The 21,342-nt window shown below is 38.4% G+C and overlaps 1 protein-coding gene across 1 annotated transcript in view; it reads left to right on the forward strand.

Moving 5' to 3' along the window:
* Positions 1-21,342, forward strand: part of ITGA8 (integrin subunit alpha 8) — a 201,830-nt gene that overhangs the window by 119,117 nt on the left and 61,371 nt on the right. The window contains exons 22-24 of the mRNA XM_031652474.1: positions 3,810-3,902; positions 9,705-9,784; positions 15,348-15,428. Coding sequence (XP_031508334.1) covers positions 3,810-3,902; positions 9,705-9,784; positions 15,348-15,428 — 254 coding nt within the window. The remainder of the gene's footprint in view (positions 1-3,809; positions 3,903-9,704; positions 9,785-15,347; positions 15,429-21,342) is intronic.

The raw sequence follows: 21,342 nt of genomic DNA on the forward strand, positions 1-21,342 counted from the left end.
CACAGCTGCCTCACCTTCAGCATGTCTGTATCTAGACTTTTGGTCTTCCCACTCACATCCTTCTTCCTTTTTTTTTTTTTTTTATTGGAGTCTTGCTCTATTGCCCAGGCTGGAGTGCAGTGGCATGATCTTGGCTCACTACAACCTCTGCCTCCCTGGTTCAAGTGATTCTCCTGCCTCAGCCTCCCATCTAGCTGGGATTACAGGCGCCCACCACCATACCTGACTAATTTTAATATTTTTAGTAGAGATCAGTTTCACCATGTTGGCTAGGCTGATCTTGAACTCCTAACCTCAAGTGATCCCCCAGCCTTGGCCTCCCAAAGTGCTGAGATTACAGGTGTGAGCCACCACATCCAGCTTCCCTTTCATTTTCTGTGTACGAGAATGACACCAGCATCTCCTGGCTTCTAACACCGGAAGTGATGCCAGCCTGGATGAGGGTGATGACAGTAGCAGCTGGATGGAGAGAAGGATGTGAACTAAAGAGATTCTGAACTGAGTCCATCCAACAGCTACCGTCACCACCTGCATCCAGGCTGGCATGATCTTTTGCCCAGATTATTGCAACAGTCTTCCTAGTTCATCTTGCCAACTTGTTACCGCTAACATAGAAAAAAAAATCCATCTTTCTAAATCGCAAATCTGAGCATGGCACTCTCTTCAAATCCTCACTAGCTCCCCATTGCTTTGAGGATAAGATCCAAATCCTTCAGATGACGCATGAGGCCCTTGATCATATCACTCCCACTTGCCTCCTCAGCCTCATCACTAAATGCTGATGCTTCCAGCCAGCTTGAATTCCTTTTCCATACCTGTAATGACACGGAGAGCTTGTTCCAGCCATTTCTCCTTCCAACACACTAACTCTGCTCCCTCATCCTCTTTGTCTATCTTACTTATTTTTACTTCTTTTCACTCATCCTTCAAATAATAATTGAGACTTAATAAAAATTGAGGCTTAATAATTGAGACAATAATAATTGAGGTGGCTAACATTTATTGAACAACTGCTATGAGCTGAGTAATCCTCTGAGTTCTTGAATGTATTTCATTCTTATAACAGCCTTATAGAGAAGCTACTGTCACTATCCCTGTTTTACAGATAAGAATAAATTAAGTAACATGCCCAAGGTTATACAGCTATTATGTAGTAGAAGCAAGTTCAAACGTCAAACGTTAAGTCCAGGCCCCTGTTTGTTCTGTTTTTTTGTTTTTGTTTTGTTTTGTTTTTTTGAGATGGTGCCTTACTCTGTCATCCAGGCTGGAGTGCAGTGGCGTGATCTCAGCTCACTGCAACCTCTGCCTCCTGGGTTCAAGTGATTCTCCTGCCTCAGCCTCCCTAGTAGCTGGGATTACAGGTGCTGGCCACTACGCCTGGCTAATTTTTGTATTTTTAGTAGAGATGGAGTTTCACCATGTTGGCCAGGCTGCTCTCAAACTGCTGACCTCAGGTGATCCACCTGCCTTGGCCTCCCAAAGTGCTGGGATTACAGATGTCAGCCACCACGCCCGGCTGGAACCCTGTTCTTAACCCCTGATATGCACTGCCCCCATCAGCTTAGATGCCACTTCCTCCAGGATGCCTTCTCTGATTGCTTGGATCTATGTGCAGGTCCTCCTTTGTCACTATTTATTTATCCTATCATAAAATTTACCCAACTCTACTGCAACTGTGTGTTTCCATTGCTGTTACAATTGCTTAGAATTACTTGTTCCAGTTGTTAAAATAACTAAGAATTCAATGAGGACAAGGGGTCTTATATGTCAGGCCTGGTCAATAGTGGGTACACAGTTAATGTTTTCAGTGAAAGAAGAACACTCTAAGAGCTATAAATGGATTTGAACAAGAATGTCCCTGGAACTGCAGAGGAAAATCATCTAGAAATGTTCAGAAAAAGTTCATTGCTCCTCTTATTAAAGAGAGGAAATAACGCTTAAAAAAAGAAAAAGGGTGGAGGGGATGTGAAAGGGAGAAAAAAATTCTTTGATTGATGTCAAAGAACTGTTTCCAGAAAGCTGGGGAAAAACTGTACATATAACTTTTAACCTTTAGGTGAGATTAAAAAAATATATTTACTATAGAAACTAAATCCTTGAATTACATTCAAGGGACATTTGAGCAGTTATGAAAGATTTTTCTGGGTTTTGTTTTTTCTGTTTTCATGACTGAGTTAATAATCCCCACACAAAGCCTCTCTGTGTGATTAGGGGTTAGGTATGGATCCTTAAGAAGCTGAATACATAGTAAACCTATCTTTGAGAAGAAAGAATGTTACCACTTTTAACATAACTGTCTTTCAGGATATTTGAAGAGAGGATGTATTAAATTGTGCCTCCAAATATTAGTGATCCATTCCTTTCTCAATAACTAGGACAGATGTTTCCATGTGTCTATCTGGGGGATTCCGGGATCGGGGTTGTACACTTAGCTGCATATTTGTCTGTTTCATTGTAGCCTTCTCTTTTACAAGAAGGTGTCAGTTGTCTCTACTCTGTTGTTCCTGAACCGTCACTTACTTTGTGTCCAAGTCCACTCTAGGCATTAGGAATAGAACAGACACAAAAACCTCTGCCTTCTTGAAGCTTATATTCTCAAAGTGTGTGGTTTACTTACAGAATTCTTTAGCTAGATGTCTGGGGAATGTTTCACGTTTTTTTGCTTGAGTTTTGGGTTTGGGTTTTTGTTAATAAAATAGAAGGGAATGGAGGATCGTTTCTGAAACTTTACATTATTTTCTTATATAAAATTTCAATAGATAACAGAAAAAGGATAAAAAAATAAAATTTCAATAGAGCTGACAGATGGATAAATGGTCATTATATTGGGAACCCTCTTCCGAACCTATCACAGGGACAGAAATTCCCCCAAAATTTGGTCCTTTATGAAAGTCCTCATATTGCAAGCTTGTTTGGGAACAAGGGTGACAGATAATATACTGATGGCATATAATAAGTTAGAATGAAACAATGGAGAAGTGTAAGTAGCTATGGCTACATGCAGAGTGGGACCAAAGGGTTTGAGGTATGGAAAAAGAATAGGGTAGAGAGTGAGGGGTGGGTTTCTAAGCAGCTGGGAATAGCATGCGGACATGAAGAGGAGCTGGAAACCAAGGGCAACCATTCCAGAACAAATCTGTATTTCCCCTCTCATCTGCTCAACCTTGAGAATTTGACCAGTATATAGCTCCCAGAACCTCTTCCAACTTCAGTTTGTATGAACTCTACTTGGAACAGGATATAGGGGTAGGAAAGGAAATAGGAAGTACTGCTAAACATGAAGGCATTCTCTTTACATCTGAAATAATGAAGAACGGAAGAAAGTCAATTGCATGATCTCAAAATGGGACCATGGTGTATAGAAACTGGTGTTCAAGGCAATTCTCTGGCAAATGATCATTGAATCTTATAATCTATACGTATTATGATCATTTTGTTTTTGTAAAGCTTAATAGAATAAATTTATTTACTCATGTTTAATAATTTATGATTTTCATGCTCTCAGTTTCACATTAACATTAGTGAAGATATTGTTTAAACTATTTATATAAATGCAATATTACACATTGTCTTCCTTAATGAAACACAATAAATATGCTTACCCACCCAATACATTTATTTCTAAAATTTAACTTTTACTTTTCTCTCTCTACTTTCTCTTCTGAGTTAAGGGTCATCAATTACTTTTTTTGCACTGTCACCCTCCTGGGTGTTTGAGATCCAGGGGAGCTCCCAGGCCCCCAGCATGGCTTTTGTGTCAAGATGTCATTTATGCTACCCCCTAAATCCCCTGTTCTTTCCCATTGTAGGGATTTCGACCACTGAGCTGTGAGTACAAGATGGAAAATGTAACCAGGATGGTGGTGTGTGACCTTGGGAACCCTATGGTGTCGGGAACAAATGTAAGAGAGAACCAGAAATACTGACCGATTTCCTTCTAACTGGACTTTACAGGGAACAAATGGAAAGCTCTCTGGTTACCACTCAGCAACTCAGCACCTAGCAGCAACAACAAATTAGGCAGGAAATTGCCAGAGTAGTGGAATTTCACATTACAGCCTACACAGAGTGAATCGTCTCAGGCCACAAACACAGAAAGATGCAGGCTCTTCTATGCTTTCTCTTTAGACATAACTCTTGCGTGTCGTTTAGTTGCAACAAATCTATGCAGACTTTGTTTTTACTACAGATATTTTTTTTAAATACTTTTTATTTGAATTTCAAAAGAAATGCAATGTAAGTTAAAGACTTTAAAAATAACCAACTTAGGACAAAGATTTTAGCAATGGCAATTACATTAACTTTTTTTTCGAATATACCTCCTATATGAATATCATTCAGAGTATCTTCATATTTAAAAAGTTATCATAACCCGGTTTTTGAATCAGCTTCACCAAGTTTATATTTTCCATTATCTTACTTGAAGAATTGTACAGAAAATTGTAGTTTTATAGCAAGGAGAAAAAATAAAGATTAATAATGATCTCCAACATACATGTGAAAAAATAGTTCTTTGTTCTCCTCCTCCTCATCCTTTTTCTTGTACTTCTCCTTTTTGTTTCCAGGTTTAGGAAATTTCCACTCGGGATTGCTTGTGGACAATATATATATATATATATATATTTTTTTTTCCGAGATGGAGTCTTGCTCTGTCACCCATGCTGAAGTTCAGTGGTACGATCTCAGCTCACTGCAACCTCTGCCTCCTGGGCTCAAGCGATTCTCCTGCCTCAGCCTCCTGAATAGCTGGGATTACAAGTGTCCACCAATATGCCTGGCTAATTTTTATATTTTTAATAGAGACAGGGGTTTTACCATGTTGGCCAGGCTGGTCTCAAACTCCTGACCTTGTGATCCACCTGCCTCAACCTCCCAAAGTGCTGGGATCACAGGCCAATAAGTTAATTTTATCCAATTATAGTTAAGTATATGCAGGGTAACTAGTAATAAATATTACAGAAAGCAATTATTTTATGATGTAAAATCAGAAAAAAAATTCAGAACCCTGAAAGTATTAACAAAGCTTACATAAATTGAACATACATAGTCCTCTATTCAAAATTAGATGTTTATGATTACCAGTGAAATAGCCTGTTTGAAAAAAACTTCCAGGAAAGTCATCATTATGTAGGTTTGTATTAAAACAACTTCCCAAAGTTTATTCCAAAGAGTGCTAGTCCCCTGACAGCAGCCTTGAAAAGGGAATTCTATGGTCACTGTTGAATGTCATGTCCTTCCTTGGGAGATTCAGGTATGCATTTACATTTTAAAGATGCTGATAAGTCTTTCAGTTAATAAACCTTTTAGCCTGATGTTTCATACTTTTGCTTGAGCATTTGAAACTTTTCTCAAGTTACAATATTATGCTAGAATGATATTTTTGCTCTTTTGTGCTATAATGTTGCTTTGATCTTGGGTATTCAAAAATGTGCTAAAACCATAGTAAACTCGCTTCTTGGGGCAAAAATAAATACATATTTCAATGACAAGTATATTCCTATGACAGATTATTATTGGTGATCATGGATTGATTGTCCTCTAGGTTATAAACTGAGAAGTGGGAGGAGGGGAGCTTTTTAATGTTGTTTTATTGAATTTTCAAAACAACCCTGTGAGTCAAGTATTTATTTTATGGATGAGGAAATTGAAGCTCAGAGAAGTCGAATGAATTGGTCAAAGCCTCACACTGCAAAGCCCGTGTTCTATCCGGTCTGCAACATCGTGAAAAGCCCTTGGATAAAAACGAATAAGTAACAGATAAGACTTTAAAATGAAGCATTGAAAGAGAGAATGGGATGTCTACACTGAGATATTAGAACATTTTTCACTATCATAGTCCTTTTATCTGGAAGCTAATGAATCGTTTTGCTAGTTTTTGCGAAAAATCCAACTACCTATTTTATTTTATTTTTTTTTATTTTGAGATGGAGTTTCACGCTTGTTGCCCAGGCTGAAGTGCAACGGCACGATCTTGGCTCACCACAACCTCTGCCTCCTGGGTTCAAGCGATTCTTCTGCCTCAGCCTCCTGAGCAGCTGGGATTACAGGTGCACGCCAATGTGCCAGGCTAATTTTGTATTTTTAGTAGAGATGGGGTTTCTCCATGTTGGCCAGGCTGGTCTTGAACTCCTGGCCTCAGGTGATCTACCTGCCTTGGCCTTCGAAAGTGCTGGAATTACAGACGTGTCCCACCGAGCCCAGCATCAATGGCCTAATTTAATATGAAGAGGGTTACCTAAGACAAAAGAAAAATGAATTGAAGTGGTAGCTAACAATGTTAGCATTTGTAGATGATGGACCACTCGTTCCTTTTTCAGTATCAGAAGTGTTACAGCTAGACCAGAGGTCATCTAAGGATAATCTTGAACAAAACTGGCCACCAGTATCATTCAAAGTGGAGGAAAAATGGCAGTGGGTCTTAACCACCAATGTGTTTATGTGAAAGGATGTCAATTCATTTTACCAGCAAATAATCTTTACAGGGAAGTAAATTGTTTATATTCATTTATCTCTGAGGTCTATAGTAGAAGAAACCTAATAGCTTTCTTATCTCATTCTTTAATGCCATTAAACACATCAAATTTTATTGCATTCTGTTTTGTTATAAAACACTTTGATTTATATTCTTCTTCATTTTGCACTTTAAAAAGAATACTCTCAGTGGGTTGTGGTAAAATTCCAAATGGAAAAGCAGTGCTAAAGATTTTAAAAGCATCATAAATTGCCAGGAATGTTTAGTTCTATTTAATATCTTTTGAAAATCATTTTCAAGTGACTTTGTATTTTAACTTAACAAAATATTCAAGGTAGTATTCAGAAGTTTTACTTCTGATTTTTAAATAGTAAAGTCATTTCCATAGAGTAGCTATAGTAATATAAGATATTTATATGCCAATAAGATTCATAACAAGTTGCAAATTTTCTCGTGGGAAATTTTTTTTTAAATGGTGGGGTCAGTGAAAGCGCTTTAAAATCAATGCCATGAGATCTGGTGTTTGGTACTAGTTAAGGACACATGCACCTCTTACCAATATGAAATTGTCACATCTTCAATGGGTCTTTGTCCCATGCTGATTGTTCTATAATGAAAACCAACATTAGGTAGCCTCTATTGCAATACAGTAAGTTTTCTATCACTGGAAATAAGCAAACAAAAACAAACTCTCCTCTTTTGGCAATTTTGGCAATTTTTTTTGTTTTGTTTTGAGATAGAGTCTCACTCTATTGCCCGGGCTGGAGTGCAATGGCACGATCTCGGCTCACTGCAACCTCTGCCTCCTGGGTTCAAGCGATTCTCCTGCCTCTGCCTCCCGAGTAGCTGGGATTACAGGCACTCACCACCACACTCAACTAATTTTTGTATTTTAGTAGAGATGGGGTTTCATAATGTTGGCCAGGCTGGTCTTGAACTCCTGACCTTGTGATCCACCCACCTTGGCCTCCCAAAGTGCTGGGATTACAGGAGTCAGCCACCCTTGCACCCAGCCTCTTTTGGCAATTTTTATTGCACTGTTTCTATAAACCAGGTTCTAAGCTAGAGTCTGGCAATATAAAGATAAAAACATAACCTTCACTCAATAAGAAACTCAAAATTTGCAGTGTCATAAGTTGAGTGGTAGAAGAGTGGTAAAAAAGGAGACAGAGAATAAAAAGGAGAACAATTTTGCCTGGCCCAGCCCATAGAATCAGAGAATGTATTACAGGAGATATCTCCTGTCCTGAGCTTTGAGGCGTGATTTAGGAGTTCTTCAAGTAGAAAAGGCAAGTAAAAGCTAAAAGTCTTCTGAAAAAGAGAGAAGAGGCTGATAGAAAATTGCTCCTTTGGAATTATTAAAAAATTCATCTGGCCAGGTGCGTTGGCTCACGCCTGGAATCCCAGCACTTGGGGAGGCCAAGGCGGGTGGATCACGAGGTCAGGAGTATGAGACCAGCCTGGCCAACATGATGAAACCCCATCTCTACTAAAAATACAAAAAATAGCTGGGTGTGGTGGTGCACACCTATAATCCCAGCTACTCAGGAGGCTGAGGCAGGAGAATCACTTGAACCCGGGAGGTGGAGGTTGCAGTAAGCTGAGATCATGCCACTGCACTCCAACCTGGGCGACAGAGCAAGACTCTGTCTCAAAAAAATAAAATAATCCTTGCTGGGACATAATGCCTTATAATTAAGACACATCTGGGTTTAAATACCGGTTATACCTTTTATCAGCTGTGATACTTTGAGCAAGTCACACTGAAATGAGAAAACACCTACCTATAGGAGTGTTTGGAGCAATGAATGATATGACAAATGTAAAGCCATTAGGATGGTACGTGATTTGAAGCACATTCGGCAAGGGCTGGTGAACTGGTGCTGCTGATTTATGACAAAAGAGATGATTTATTATTAGTTCCTATTATTACTGCTTCATGTGAATATGAGTTTTTGTTAATGGTTTGATTCTGATACTATAGTGGCTGTGACGACAGATTTGAAAGTTAGCTTGCAGGGATTTAAATTCTAGCTCTGTGGTTTATTTGCACTGCACCTGGAGCAAGGTACTTCATCTCTCTAATCCTCAGGTTGCTGCTCCATTGTATAATGTCAGCAACAACAGCCCCTACCCCAGAGTGCTTTTTGGGATTACATGAGATCATGTGTGTAAGGCACAGTACAGTGCTTGGAAGAGTAAGTAACATAATATTACAGATGTGTTAACTATTATTTTTACTTCCTTATTTATATCACCATTGAATTTATTTTCCCCATGTTTTTATCTATTTACAGGTTATGAAAATAATAAATGCAGTTTTAAAAATTTGGAAAAATTTAAAAGGAAAAAGTAATCCATGTAACTGTAACCTCAACTAGAACATATTATTCTGAAACATTTTCCTATAATACATCCACGCTCCTGTACTGTAGAAGAATTTTTTGATTTGTAGACTTTTAAAACCATAGCTGAGGAGCATTGCACATAAACATTGTAACCTTCATTCATTGTTGATCGTTATTACATTAGAAGCATTTTCCATATTGTTGCATTGACTTCACAGCTACAATTTCAATGACTACATAAATGCCCATCAAACAGAAGCATCATAGTTTTCTAAGTCAATTTCTGACAGGTGTGGTGGTTCATGCTTGTAATCCCAGCACTTTGGGAGGCCAAGGCAGGAGGATTGCATGAAATCAGGAGTTCAAGACCAGACTAGTCTCTGTCTCTACAAATAACAAAAAAGTTAATCATGTGGTGGCGTGCACCTGTGGCCCTTGCTACTCGGGAGGCTAAGGAAGGAGGATCACTCGAGCCCAGAAGTTAAGGCTGCAGTGAGGCACGCTCGCACTACTGCATTCCAGCCTGGGTGATGGAGCGAGACCCTGTCTCAATCAATCAATCAGTCAATCAATCAGTGTCTTCTCGTGTATTTGGATTATTTTCAATTTAACACACAAAAAGGTGGCAGGAGAAGAGGCAGTACAGAACTAAATGGAGAGAGAGAAACAACCTGTACTGTAACCTGAATCTTCTGGGGCCTGCAGTTCATTGCATGACTTCTCTCGGCTCTCAGCCACCTGGGTTAGAAGCAGAACAAAGGAGAGAGTTACAGTGATCCAGGGTGGGGTTTTGCAGGAATGACTTACAAAATATTTTGATGTTGTGTACAAGCTACTCTCACGTAATAACTTTGTGTCCTGTGTGATTTTATTTTCTTTTTTAGTATTCCCTGGGCCTCCGATTTGCAGTTCCACGTCTCGAGAAAACAAACATGAGCATTAACTTCGATCTCCAAATCAGAAGGTTAGACCTTTACCTGCCTATATTATTGACGGCATTCAACAGAAAAGAGATCCACAGTGAAATGATGCCACCTGTCAAGGTCCTTGGCCTTAAAAGCTCATCTGAAATTAGAACCCAGACTTTCACAGCCCATTTAGTCTTTGTTTTCCTCAATTATTTCAGTAATTTCAACATTTTAGGGGTTTTGAAAAAGAGATTACATTATATAGACCAAGTTATGAAATAGCAAAATTTTGTCCTGGGCAGCCTCCCACCTGCTTTACTTCCGCTTTTCCTCATTCCAAAGCACATGCCTTTCCCCACCCTAACTCCATGCTCTCAGCTGGGCATCAGCTAGTCCCTGAGAACAAAATTTGTGCAAAAAAAGCATAGATTTTGCATTGGCAATCCTGAAGTCTCTTCAATTTCCAAGAATGAACGAATCTCTGACGGCTTACCTGTGAGCACTGTGGCAGGATGCAGGTGAGATACTCTATTTTGAGGGCAAACCCTTCTCTAGCAATGATAAGCCGAGCCATATAAGTAGCTGCCTCTCTTTTCTAAGGCTGACACTGTTCGAGAATTCAACTGTGACTTCACCTTCTTACCACCTATTCTGTTTGCTCCTTTGTGGCTGAAAATAATATTTTGTGAAAAAGAAGACTTGAAGAAAGTAGTGTGGCAGTTGGGCCAGGGCTTCCAGCTGTGAACTTAAACCCATTAACTGGATAATGGAATCAGTTTAATGGCTCTAGACCCATATTAAAAGGAAATTGAATGGAAAGTAACATACAATATAATATAATATAATATAGTATAGTATATACTAGCACAGCTCATGAAATGTTTCTTTCAGTAAGTATAAATATGTGTAGTAAGATGTCTAGTGAGATGTATATATTTTTTGTGGTCTGCAGCTTAAAAAGTTTGAAAAACACTGATATAAACAGGACATGTAAGCCTTCTGTATTTATTTATACCTTGCCTGGCATGTTGAACCCTTGCTCTAACCATTAAATGAATATGAAGTCAGTATCCACAATTTGAGTCTCAAATACTAGTGTGCAAGATGGTTAATTTCTAAGTTTATCTTAATATCTTGCAAGAAGTATCATTAGAGTGTGATAACTTTTAGAATAATGACTCCATGCAATGGATTACTTTTTAAATAACTACTTCAGCAAAAGGCTTAGAATTTTTTAAAAACGTATAAAGTCTGTAAGAATGTAGCAGATTTTTAAAATCCACAACCCATGTCACAAATTACTCTCCCACCCCAAACTTTGTGATAGATATCTAGGGAGGAAGGTTTTCTCAACTTACCTTAGGTATTCATTTCTGACCTTAATGAAGTCTTTCTTGAATTTAACTTAGACATTTTCTGCTGAATAATTTTAGGTTTTTAAAATCTGGATAAAATTTAGTGATGTGATACAGATGGAATGAATTCTTCTGTAATATTCCTTCATTTTACCAAAAGCATGTTAAATCATTTCTTTGTATCTATAAAAATATATTAAAGGTTTAGGAAGCCCTAAATATTTTTATTTTGGAAATCTGTTGATATTTCTTAAGTATCTTAAGAAAAATAAAACAAAAACAGAAACAAAAAAACAGAAAACATGTCTTGGCAAAGTACCACCATCCCTCCAGACAGTAACCTGAAGTTTCTATTCCTCTCCATCATTGTCTGTGCCATTGATCCTCCACTGACATGAAGCTTTGTGTCACCTGGAGAAAGATACATCTCTCATAAAATACACAACCTTTGTATAGAAAGAAAGTCTGATACAAAGCAAATTCATTGATATTTCCTCCTCACTCTTGGTTGAAGTTACGAAAGAGAATGGATGCAATTAGTAGTTCACCTAAGAAGCAAAAGACACTAGGTAGTGTTCTAGATGCTTTCCCTAAGTCCATCCTGTAGATCATCATTTAAATAATGAATTCAGTAATGAAGTGCTAAATTTGCTGTAAAATAGAAATGGCCACATTTTTAACATTCCCCTTCATCTAAAACAAAGGGTCATGACTGATTACATTCCATTTCTACTTATGACTATTTTAACATTACCCTAAAAAAATATAAAAATGCAGAAATGCAGAAAGAACTGGAATATACATATAGCATTAAATTCCCAAAACATACGTTATAGGTATAAAAGCAAGAATACAGGGTTTGAGGCCAGGCACGGTGGATCATGCCTGTAATCCCAGCATTTTGGGAGTCCAAGGCAGGTGGATCACTTGAGGTCAGGAGTTCGAGACCAGCCTAGCCAACATGGTGAAACCTTTTCTCTAATAAAAGTACAGGTGCAAGCCTGTAGTCCCAGCTTCTCTGGAGGCTGAGGCTGGGGAATCACTTGAACCTGAGAGGCGGAGGTTGCAGTGAGTCAAGATTGAGCCACTGCACTCCAGCCTGGGTGATAAGAGTGAGACTCCATCTTAAAAAAAAAAAAAAAAAAAGAATACAATGTTTGAGTAAAACACTGTAAAAATTCAGTTACTAGGGTATTTGAGAGCTGAGCATTTATCTGCATGGTTTGCTGGCTGACTCCAAAGCTGTAAATAAGGATGTAGATGGATGGTTTTGCATTTGGTTTAAATGTGTTTAAACCAAAAATAAATTAAACCAAATGTTCTGAAGTCTAAACTCTTACAGGCATATATTGACTGCCATGACCTGCATTTAATGAATCCCTTTTCCACAAATAGAAGTCAAGAGAGAAATGGGCTTTATATGTTAATAAACTTAAAGTATTTCCTGTTACCAAATATTTGCATTAAGCGATCTCTCCATGCCCTCACTCTACATGACATAAACATTTTCCTCCCTGTGTCCAACGGGTCTCAGATTGCAATTGCCACATACAAACAGGTCTTGGTAACCATCTCAGAGTTGCTTCCTTAGTAATGGTGAAATGAATACTGTGTTATCTTTGCTGACATTCCAAAGACCACAGAAAGCATAGAGGGAATGTTAGAATACAGGAAATAGGAAATAGTAAGGAAAAAGAAAATAGCATCGGAGTAATAAAGTGAAAAACAAGTCTATCCATAGTATATAACATAGGGTGCAGTTGTAGAGAGGAAATTCATCATTCTTTGTGTAGAACCAGCACCAACAGTTTAAATAGTTCAGCTTCCATGGCGGTGATGGATGGCTTGTTTGGATGTAGCAGTGGTATTAGTGAGGGAGCTTTCCTTTCAGGAAAGAGGTCAAGGAAGCATCCGAGTTATTTATCAAGCCTGCTTCCTTTCTTACCAGGAGATTTTGCTGACACCACTGGTATGCAGTAGCAAGTGTCATGGCAAGTCTGTGTGACAAAAGATGATTTTGATTAGCCGACTAGAAGGTCTGGACTCAGAGTCTGCTGCTGTTCTTGCTGCATTTCAAAACAGCCTCTAAAAGCCTAGTGTTAGACTTGTTTTCAAGGATAATTTCAATATTCAATGTCTATTTACATATTCACAGTATTGTGGGTAATGAAAAGTGTGTTATTTAAACCACTTGGGAAGAAAATATAATAGAATTATGCAATAACTTATATATATGAAACTGTGTTTTTTCATAATTCTAATTTCCACAGCTGCCAAGCAGTAGTGAACTAGAAATAGAAAAAAGTCTGGTTAATCTGTGGCAAAAATATATTTAAATTTCCAAACTAAAGAATTACTCATAATATATTTAGAACCATAAAGTCTACAATAAGTAAAATTACTTAATTACTTCTTAGTGGTTAGAATTCAGAATACTGCTTTAAAAACACACACAGACATTTTTTTAGTTGACTGATCCTCCCCAGATGTGATCTTAATAAAGTGGCCTGGAAACTGGGGTTCAGCCTCTGGAACAAGTCCCTTAAGCTCAGTCATGGGTTTAGTGGCGATGCTCCATTCCAGGAAATGAGCCTGACATTTGCCTGTTTATATCTTTTATGTGTGGTTGCAGTTTAAGTTGTCTTATCAGTATATACAATCGGCCAGGACTTCTCAAAAGCATCATGGGAACAATTCTTCCTCCTCCTGCTTTGAAAGCAGAATTTTATCATATCCTTTCCAGCTTTCACATTTGGAAAGCTTCAAAAGCTAGTCAGAACCTACCCCATTACCATCCTCTTGGTGCTAGAGCTTGTCCATCGAATCAGAGTGAGATTTCATGACAAAAAGAGGACGCTTTCTCTTCCTAACGACACCTGAATATAAACATGACCTGTTAGTGGTGATGTGGCTGTGTCTCGGTTTGCTAAAAGCTGCCTAACTTTTTAGTGACTTCAGTAAAAGCATAATTAGGATTATAAAATGCAGATGGAAGCCGCCTTCAAAACCCAGTTACTGGTTGAGACTCTTTGTAAAGTATGTTTTATTTTCCTCATAGCACATGCATTTTGAAACCCATGCATTTTTAAAAGTTGTTTCATATCTAATTATATTTGCTGGAGAGAAAAAACCCCAGCAAACTTAAAAAATAATTTTGTTACTGTTCAAAGAAGTATTGTTAAACACACACCTTCTATCTAGACACTCTTAATGCATTTTGTAAATATCCATGTCATCTCCTAATTGCCTGTTTATGAACTTCCCAACTTCCTTGGGTCTATATTCAGGGCATTGTGGGTAATGAGAAGTGTGTAATTTAAACTGGTCTTTTAAAATACCCTCCAACTCCTTGTCCTAGTTATCTGGTGAGTATGCAGTGAATATATGCTTATTTTAATACTAACTTAAGAAATAACCCGTAAGGAAGATGAAATTGCTGCCAAGCCAATGTATGGTATGATGCATCCCAGAGCCAAACACAAATGCTGTTTTGATTATGTGTTTCTCTGCATTATTCATGCCAGCTCTTCTCTTTATTAGCAAGAAAAATCAGGAGTTGGCTGTGCTGTCACTTCCTATTAAATGGGCAATGAACATGATATGCACAGAGTTGTTAAGGAATTTGTCCAGGGTAGAAGTTGCAAAATGAACTCAGTTCAATACCTTTTTGGTTTAGCCATTTAAAAAAGTGTTAGTTTTGGCCAGGCATGGTGGATCGCACCTGTAATCCCAGCACTTTGGGAGCCTGAGGTGGGCGGATCATGAGATAGAGAGATTGAGATCATCCTGGCCAACATGGTGAAATCCCGTCTCAACTACAAATACAAAAATTAACTGGGCATAGTGGCGTGTGCCTGTAGTTCCAGCTACCTGGGAGGTTGAGGTAGGAGAATTGCTTGAATTGGGGAGTCAGAGGTTGCAGTGAGCTGAGACTGAGCCACTGCACTCCAGCCTGGCAACAGAGGGAGACTCCATCTCAAAAAAAAAAAAAAAAAAAAAAAGAAGTGTTAGTTTATCCAGATATCTATTGTATTTCCAGATAGAGTGTCTCTTCATAGATAGTTGTTACATTACTATTGATCCTCAAAGATCTTAGCATTTCTCTGTACAAATGGTTACGATTTTGGAGAATGAATACACTTGTTTCCTGAATGATCAGGTTAGTAATACGTGTTGCTCCTGTGATATACAGAATGTTTATGATCATATATTGTAATAATACATCTGAGCAGATAGATTTAAATCACATGTCCCTGTGTTTTAGTTCCAACAAGGACAATCCAGACAGCAATTTTGTGAGCCTGCAAATCAACATCACTGCTGTAGCACAGGTGGAAATAAGAGGGTAAGTAGTAAGCAACGTATTGTAATAGTATTATAGCCTTCTGTATATAGGGTTAAGATAAAATACTAGTGAAAATGATGTGGAATTTTCCTGATGCATTAGAGATCACAGTTCATTTTGGATATTAATTTTCACTCTTTTCTACTGATTGTTATCAGCGTTCCATTGGAAAGCAGAGTAAACCCTAAATAATAATTAACTCCAAGAATATCAAAACAAGAAATCACTTTATGCCAGGTGTGGTGGCTCATGTCTGTAATCCAGTGAGCAGATCACCTGAGGTCAGGAGTTTGAGACGAGCCTAGCCAACATTGTGAAACCCCGTCTCTCCTAAAAATACAAAAATTAGCCAAGCGTATAATCCCAGCTAATCAGGGGGCTGAGGCAGGAGAATCACTTGAACCTGGGAGGCAGAGGTTGCAGTGAGCCAAGATCGTGCCATTGCACTTCAGCCTAGGTGACAAGAGTGAAACTCTGTCTCAAAAAAAAAAAAAAAAGAAATCACTTTATTCCCCAAATTGATAGTGCAGTAATCAAACTATAAAAACCAGTTGATAAGAAGCCCGATAAAATAGACAACCATGTGATTCCCTGAAAAAAAGTCTCAATTCTCCAATAATTATTTTAGCATGATGACATTTTAGCCTTACCACGCCACATCTGGAGTTTAATAAATGACTAACTCTCAGATGCAAGGGTTGATTGGATCTATATTTTATATCTTTTTTCTTTGGTCCTATTCTTTAAGGAAGGTGCCAATAAGCAATCAATTGAGAGACGGGGAAAAGGGTCAAGGAAATGACAACCAGCTGCAAAATCCATGCCTGGGGGAAAAAGAAATCAGAAATGGGTTGTGTGTAGTTCTTATCTTGCATGAAGTTGGACTTCATTGATTTTTTTTTTTTTTCTGATGATTCTGGTTTTTCAGAACAATCACGGATTCAGAAAATCACAATCTGGTTTTGAACAAACAAATCATTGTTTTTCAAAACAATGACATTGGCTAAAAATGTCAACTGGTATTTTGGACCAAGTTGTCACTGGGGTTCCAGAATCCTGGTTTCCTTCCTTTTCCACGGTGGTTTACAAGCTTCCGTGATGACAGCTGGTATTTCTGCAGGCAGAGCCAGTGCTGCCATGGGTCCTGCCCTGCTGTCCTGGTGCCGCTGGGGCGCCCCCTGTCGGATTAGAGAATAATAGCAATGTCTAACATGTACCGTTCCTTTCTGGGTGCTACTCCAAGTTAGCCCATCTTAAAATGAACTAGTATCCTCCTTGTACAGGTGAGGGAATTGTGGCCCAAGGAGTTGAAGGTTAAACTAGAAAATGCCAGAATGTAAATATAGGCAACTGTCTCCAGAGCTCATGCTTTGAAATGATCATGCTATCTATCCTGCCTGGGATATTGTTTTTTGAAACTTATCTACATAAAATCATATTCTATGTATGTTTCTGATTTTTTTCCATTCAAACCAATGTTTTTGAGATTAATTTTAGTGCACATGCCTGTAAGTCATTCATATCAACTGCCTGAGTGTTACATTGTAAAACTATATCATAGTTTATCTTATTTTACTTTATTTTGAGACTGGGCCTCACTCTGTCACCCAGGCTGATCTTGGCTCACTGCAACCTCCACCTCCTGGGTTCAAGTGATTCTTGGGCCTCAGCCTCCTCAGTAGCTGGGATTACAGGCATGCACCATGCTTGGCTAATTTTTGTATTGTTAGTAGAGACAGGGTTTCACCATGTTGACCAGGCTGGTCTCGAACTCCTGCCTTCAGGTGAATCTGCCCGCCTCAGCCTCCCAAAGTGCCAGGATTATTACAGGCCTGAGCCACCGTGCCTGGCAAAAATATACCATAATTTATTTATCTATTCTACTCTTGATGAAAATGCAGGGCTTTTATTATTTACCTTTCTGCAATTGTTTTTTGTACATATCTTCCAGTACACATGGAGAAGAACGTCAGCAGAGGATATGCTTAGAAGTGGAAATTCAGGATGAGAGAGTAGGCTCTATTTAACTTTACGACATAATACCAAAGTCTTTTTCAAAATACTTATGCCAAATTACACTCCCGTAAGAAGTGGGTGAAGTTTCCGTTTCCCCACACTGTCAGCTAACTCTCAACATGATCAGGTTTTTGAGCCAGAATGGTGGATAAGAAATGGTACCTTACTTTAACTTGTAGTCCCCTGGTACACAATACCAAAAAGAGTTTGGTGTTACGTATATTTAGTAGAGATGGGGTTTCGCCATGTTGGCCAGCCTGGTCTCGAACTCTGGACCTCAGGTGATCCACCTGCCTTGGTCTCCCAAAGTGCTGGGATTACAGCATGAGCCACCACACCCAGCCTTTTTTGCACATAGTTCTACTAAAAGAGTTGACTTTTTCTCATTAGTGTATAGAAAGTCTTTTCTATTCTAGAGTTTAGGCACTAATCCTTTATCAGTTACAAAGATTGCCAGTATCTTTCAACAGTTTATGGAGTTGGTGGGGTTTTTGAAAAGTCAGATTTATTGGAATATAAATTACATAAAGTAAAATTCATCCTTTTTAGGTGTCTAGTTGAAGAAGTTATGACATGAAAAGAACATACAATATAGAACAGTACCATCACTCCACATAGTTCTTTTGGACTACTTTATAATCAACTCTTTCCCCCCTCCGAGACCCTGGCAAACTTGGCCTATTTTCTGTCACTATAGTTTTGCCTTTTTCCAGAATGATCTATAATGTCATGTAAGTCATTGGGAATGATGCTGGCTTCTTCCACCTAACCTCATGTACTTGAGAAACATCTACGTTCTTGGATGTATCAGTAGACAATTTCTTTTTATATATATACTTTTTTATTATTATACTTTAATTTCTGGGATATATGTGCAGAATGTGCAGGTTTGTTACATAGCTATACATGTGCCATGATGGCTTGCTGCACTCATCAACCTGTCATCTACATTAGGTATTTCTCCTAACGCTCTCCTAACCCTCCACCCTCTGACAGGCCCCAGTGTGTGATGTTCCCTTCCCTGTGTCCAGGTGATCTCATTCTTCAACTCCCACTTAGGAGTGAGAACATGTGGTGTTTGGTTTTCTGTTCCTGTGTTAGTTTGCTGAGAATGATGGTTTCCAGCTTCATCCATGTCCCTGCAAAAGACATGAAATCCTTTTTTTATGACTGCATAGTATTCTATGGTGTATATGTGCCACATTTTCTTTATCCAGTCTATCATTCATGGGCATTTCGGTTGGTTCCAAGTCTTTGCTATGATGGTTTCTCTTTACTGCTGAGAAGTATTCCATTGTATGGATGGACGTCCAGTTAATTGTTCATCCATTCACTCGTCGGTGAACATTTGAGTTGTCTTCAGTTTGAGCTATGAAGAATAAAGCTCCTATAAGTATTCATATGCAGATCTTTGTTGGAATATTTGCTCTCACAAATGTAATTACTGAGTTGTATGATAAGTGTATCTTTACGGGAAACTGTGCAACTGTTTTCCAGAAAGGCTATACTGTTTCCATTATTCACTCCCATCAGTCATGCATGAGAGTTGCAGTCATGCGCCATTTTTGCCAGCATGTGCTTTATGTTGGTTTGTATTTAGTCATTCTAGTAAGCTTGTAGTGTACCGCTGAGTTTTTAGTTTTCATTTGCTTAATGACTAGTTACATTGGGCAACTTTTCAGTGCTTATTTGCCATCAATATCTCATTCTTGGTGAAGTGTTCCTTCAAATCTTTTACCCATTTATTGGGTTTTCTGTCTCATTATCCAGTTGTAGAAGTTCTTTGTATATTCTGGATACAAAGCCATTTACCAAATATGTGTCCTGTGATTATTTTCTCCCAGTATACAGTTTGGGTTTATATGTCCTTAATAGTGATGTTCAAGGAGCAACAGTTTGATGAAATCCAGTTGATTAATTTTTTAATGGTTTGTGTTCTTTTTGTCCTAATTTGAAATAATGCTGTTCCAAAGTCACAAAGATTTTCACCTGTATTTTCTTCTAGGAGTTGTATAATTTCAGGTTTTACACTTGGAGCTATAATTATAAGCTAATTGTTGTATCTGGTGTGAGGTGAGGGCCCAGGGCCTTTTTTTTTTTTTTTTTTTTTTTTGAGACAAGGTCTCACTCTGTCTCCCAGGCTGGAGTGCAGTGGCGCTATCAAAGCTCACTGCAGCCTCCAACTCCTGGGTTCAAGTGATCCTCCCACTGCAGCCTTCCAAGCAGCTGGGACTGCAGGCATGCACCACCATGCCAAGTTAATGTTTAAAAGTTTTGTGGAGATGAGCTCCCACTATATTGCCCAAGCTGGTCTTGAATTCCTGGCCTCAAGCAATCTTCCTGCCTCAGCCTCCCAAAGTGCTAGGATTACAGGCATGAGCCGCTGTACCTGATGCACTTTTACACATGAATACCTAATGCCATTTGTTGAAAAGACCATTTTTACCCCCACTGTATTACTTTGGCACCTTTGTTGAAAATCCATTATTATATGTGAGAGTCTATTTCTGGATTTGCTATTCTCTTCTATTGATGTATGTATGTATGTGTGTATGTACACCTATCTTTCTAATCTATATAATAATAAGGCTTGAAATATAGGAATATATCCTGAGATTTTGACAAATTCATTTGTAAATTCTAGTAGCTTTTTGTTTGCATATTTCCTAGTATCTTCTATAAAATTATGTTGTCTGTGAATAAAGACTTTTTTCTTGTTTTCCCATCTGCATACGCAAAAGTTTATCCAATTATAAAGTTGGAGGGGACAGTCCCCACACAAGATCACCTGCATTTTTCACACCAACTGCAAATTCAGGTGATTCCCAAAACCACCCTCAGTGTCAAAAATTCAGTAGAAGTACACAGAACTCATTGAAAGCTATTACACTTACAGAGATTATTACAGAGAGAAAGACATTAAAATCAGTCAAGGGAAGAAATACATATTGTGGAATCTGGAAAAGGACCAAACACAGGGCTTCCATTGTTCTCCCCTGTGGAGTTAAGGGATGTTACTTTTCTGCTATTGACATGTGACAATATGCATGGAGTATCACCTACCAGGGAAGCTCACCCAAGCCTCAGTGGTCAGAGTTTTTACTGGGGTTCTATGACATAGGCATGATTGATTGATTGATCATCTGCCCATATAATTGATCTCAGTCTCCAAGTTGATTGATATGATGTGACCAAAGCTTCCACTCTATATCACATTGTTGGTCTTTCTGGTACGAACAACCCCCACTCCAAATCATATTGTTAGGATATTCACTGTGATTCAAGGCCCCAGGCAAGCAAAGCTATTCCTATCAGGCATACAATTCCAAGAGCTTAGGCATTACCCCTCAGAAGCTGAGGGCCAAGGCCAGACCTCTTCTTGGACAAGGTTAAATTATTTGTTACATAGTTATGCCTTTCATTTTCTTTTCTTCCCTTATAGCATAGACTAGGAAAACCAGTGCATGATCAATAGAAGTGGTAAAAAGAGATATCCTTGCCTTGTTCAATTTTACAAGAACACCATTCAGCCTTTTACTATCAAGTTTGATGCCAGCTGCAGGGATTTTGTAGACACCCTTGATCAAGTTGAGGATGTTCTCTCTTATTTCTACTTTTCTGGAGAATTTTTAACATGAATGTATGTTCAGTTTTTTCAAATGCTTTTTCTGTGTATATGAAGATGGTTAAATTGTTTTCCTTTTTTATCCATTAAAGTGGTGAACTGATTAATTTTTGGTTTTGAATTTTAAACCAAACTTGCATTCTGGAGAAGAAACACATTTAGTCTTGATGATTATCCTTTTTACATATTCTGGGATTCGACTTGCTAAAATTTTATTAGTGACTTTTACATCTATGTTCGTAAGAAGTACTGATCTGTAGTTTTCCTTTCTCA

This window comes from Papio anubis, chromosome 11 (genome assembly GCF_008728515.1).
Source record: "Papio anubis isolate 15944 chromosome 11, Panubis1.0, whole genome shotgun sequence".
In the NCBI taxonomy this organism is placed as follows: domain Eukaryota; kingdom Metazoa; phylum Chordata; class Mammalia; order Primates; family Cercopithecidae; genus Papio; species Papio anubis.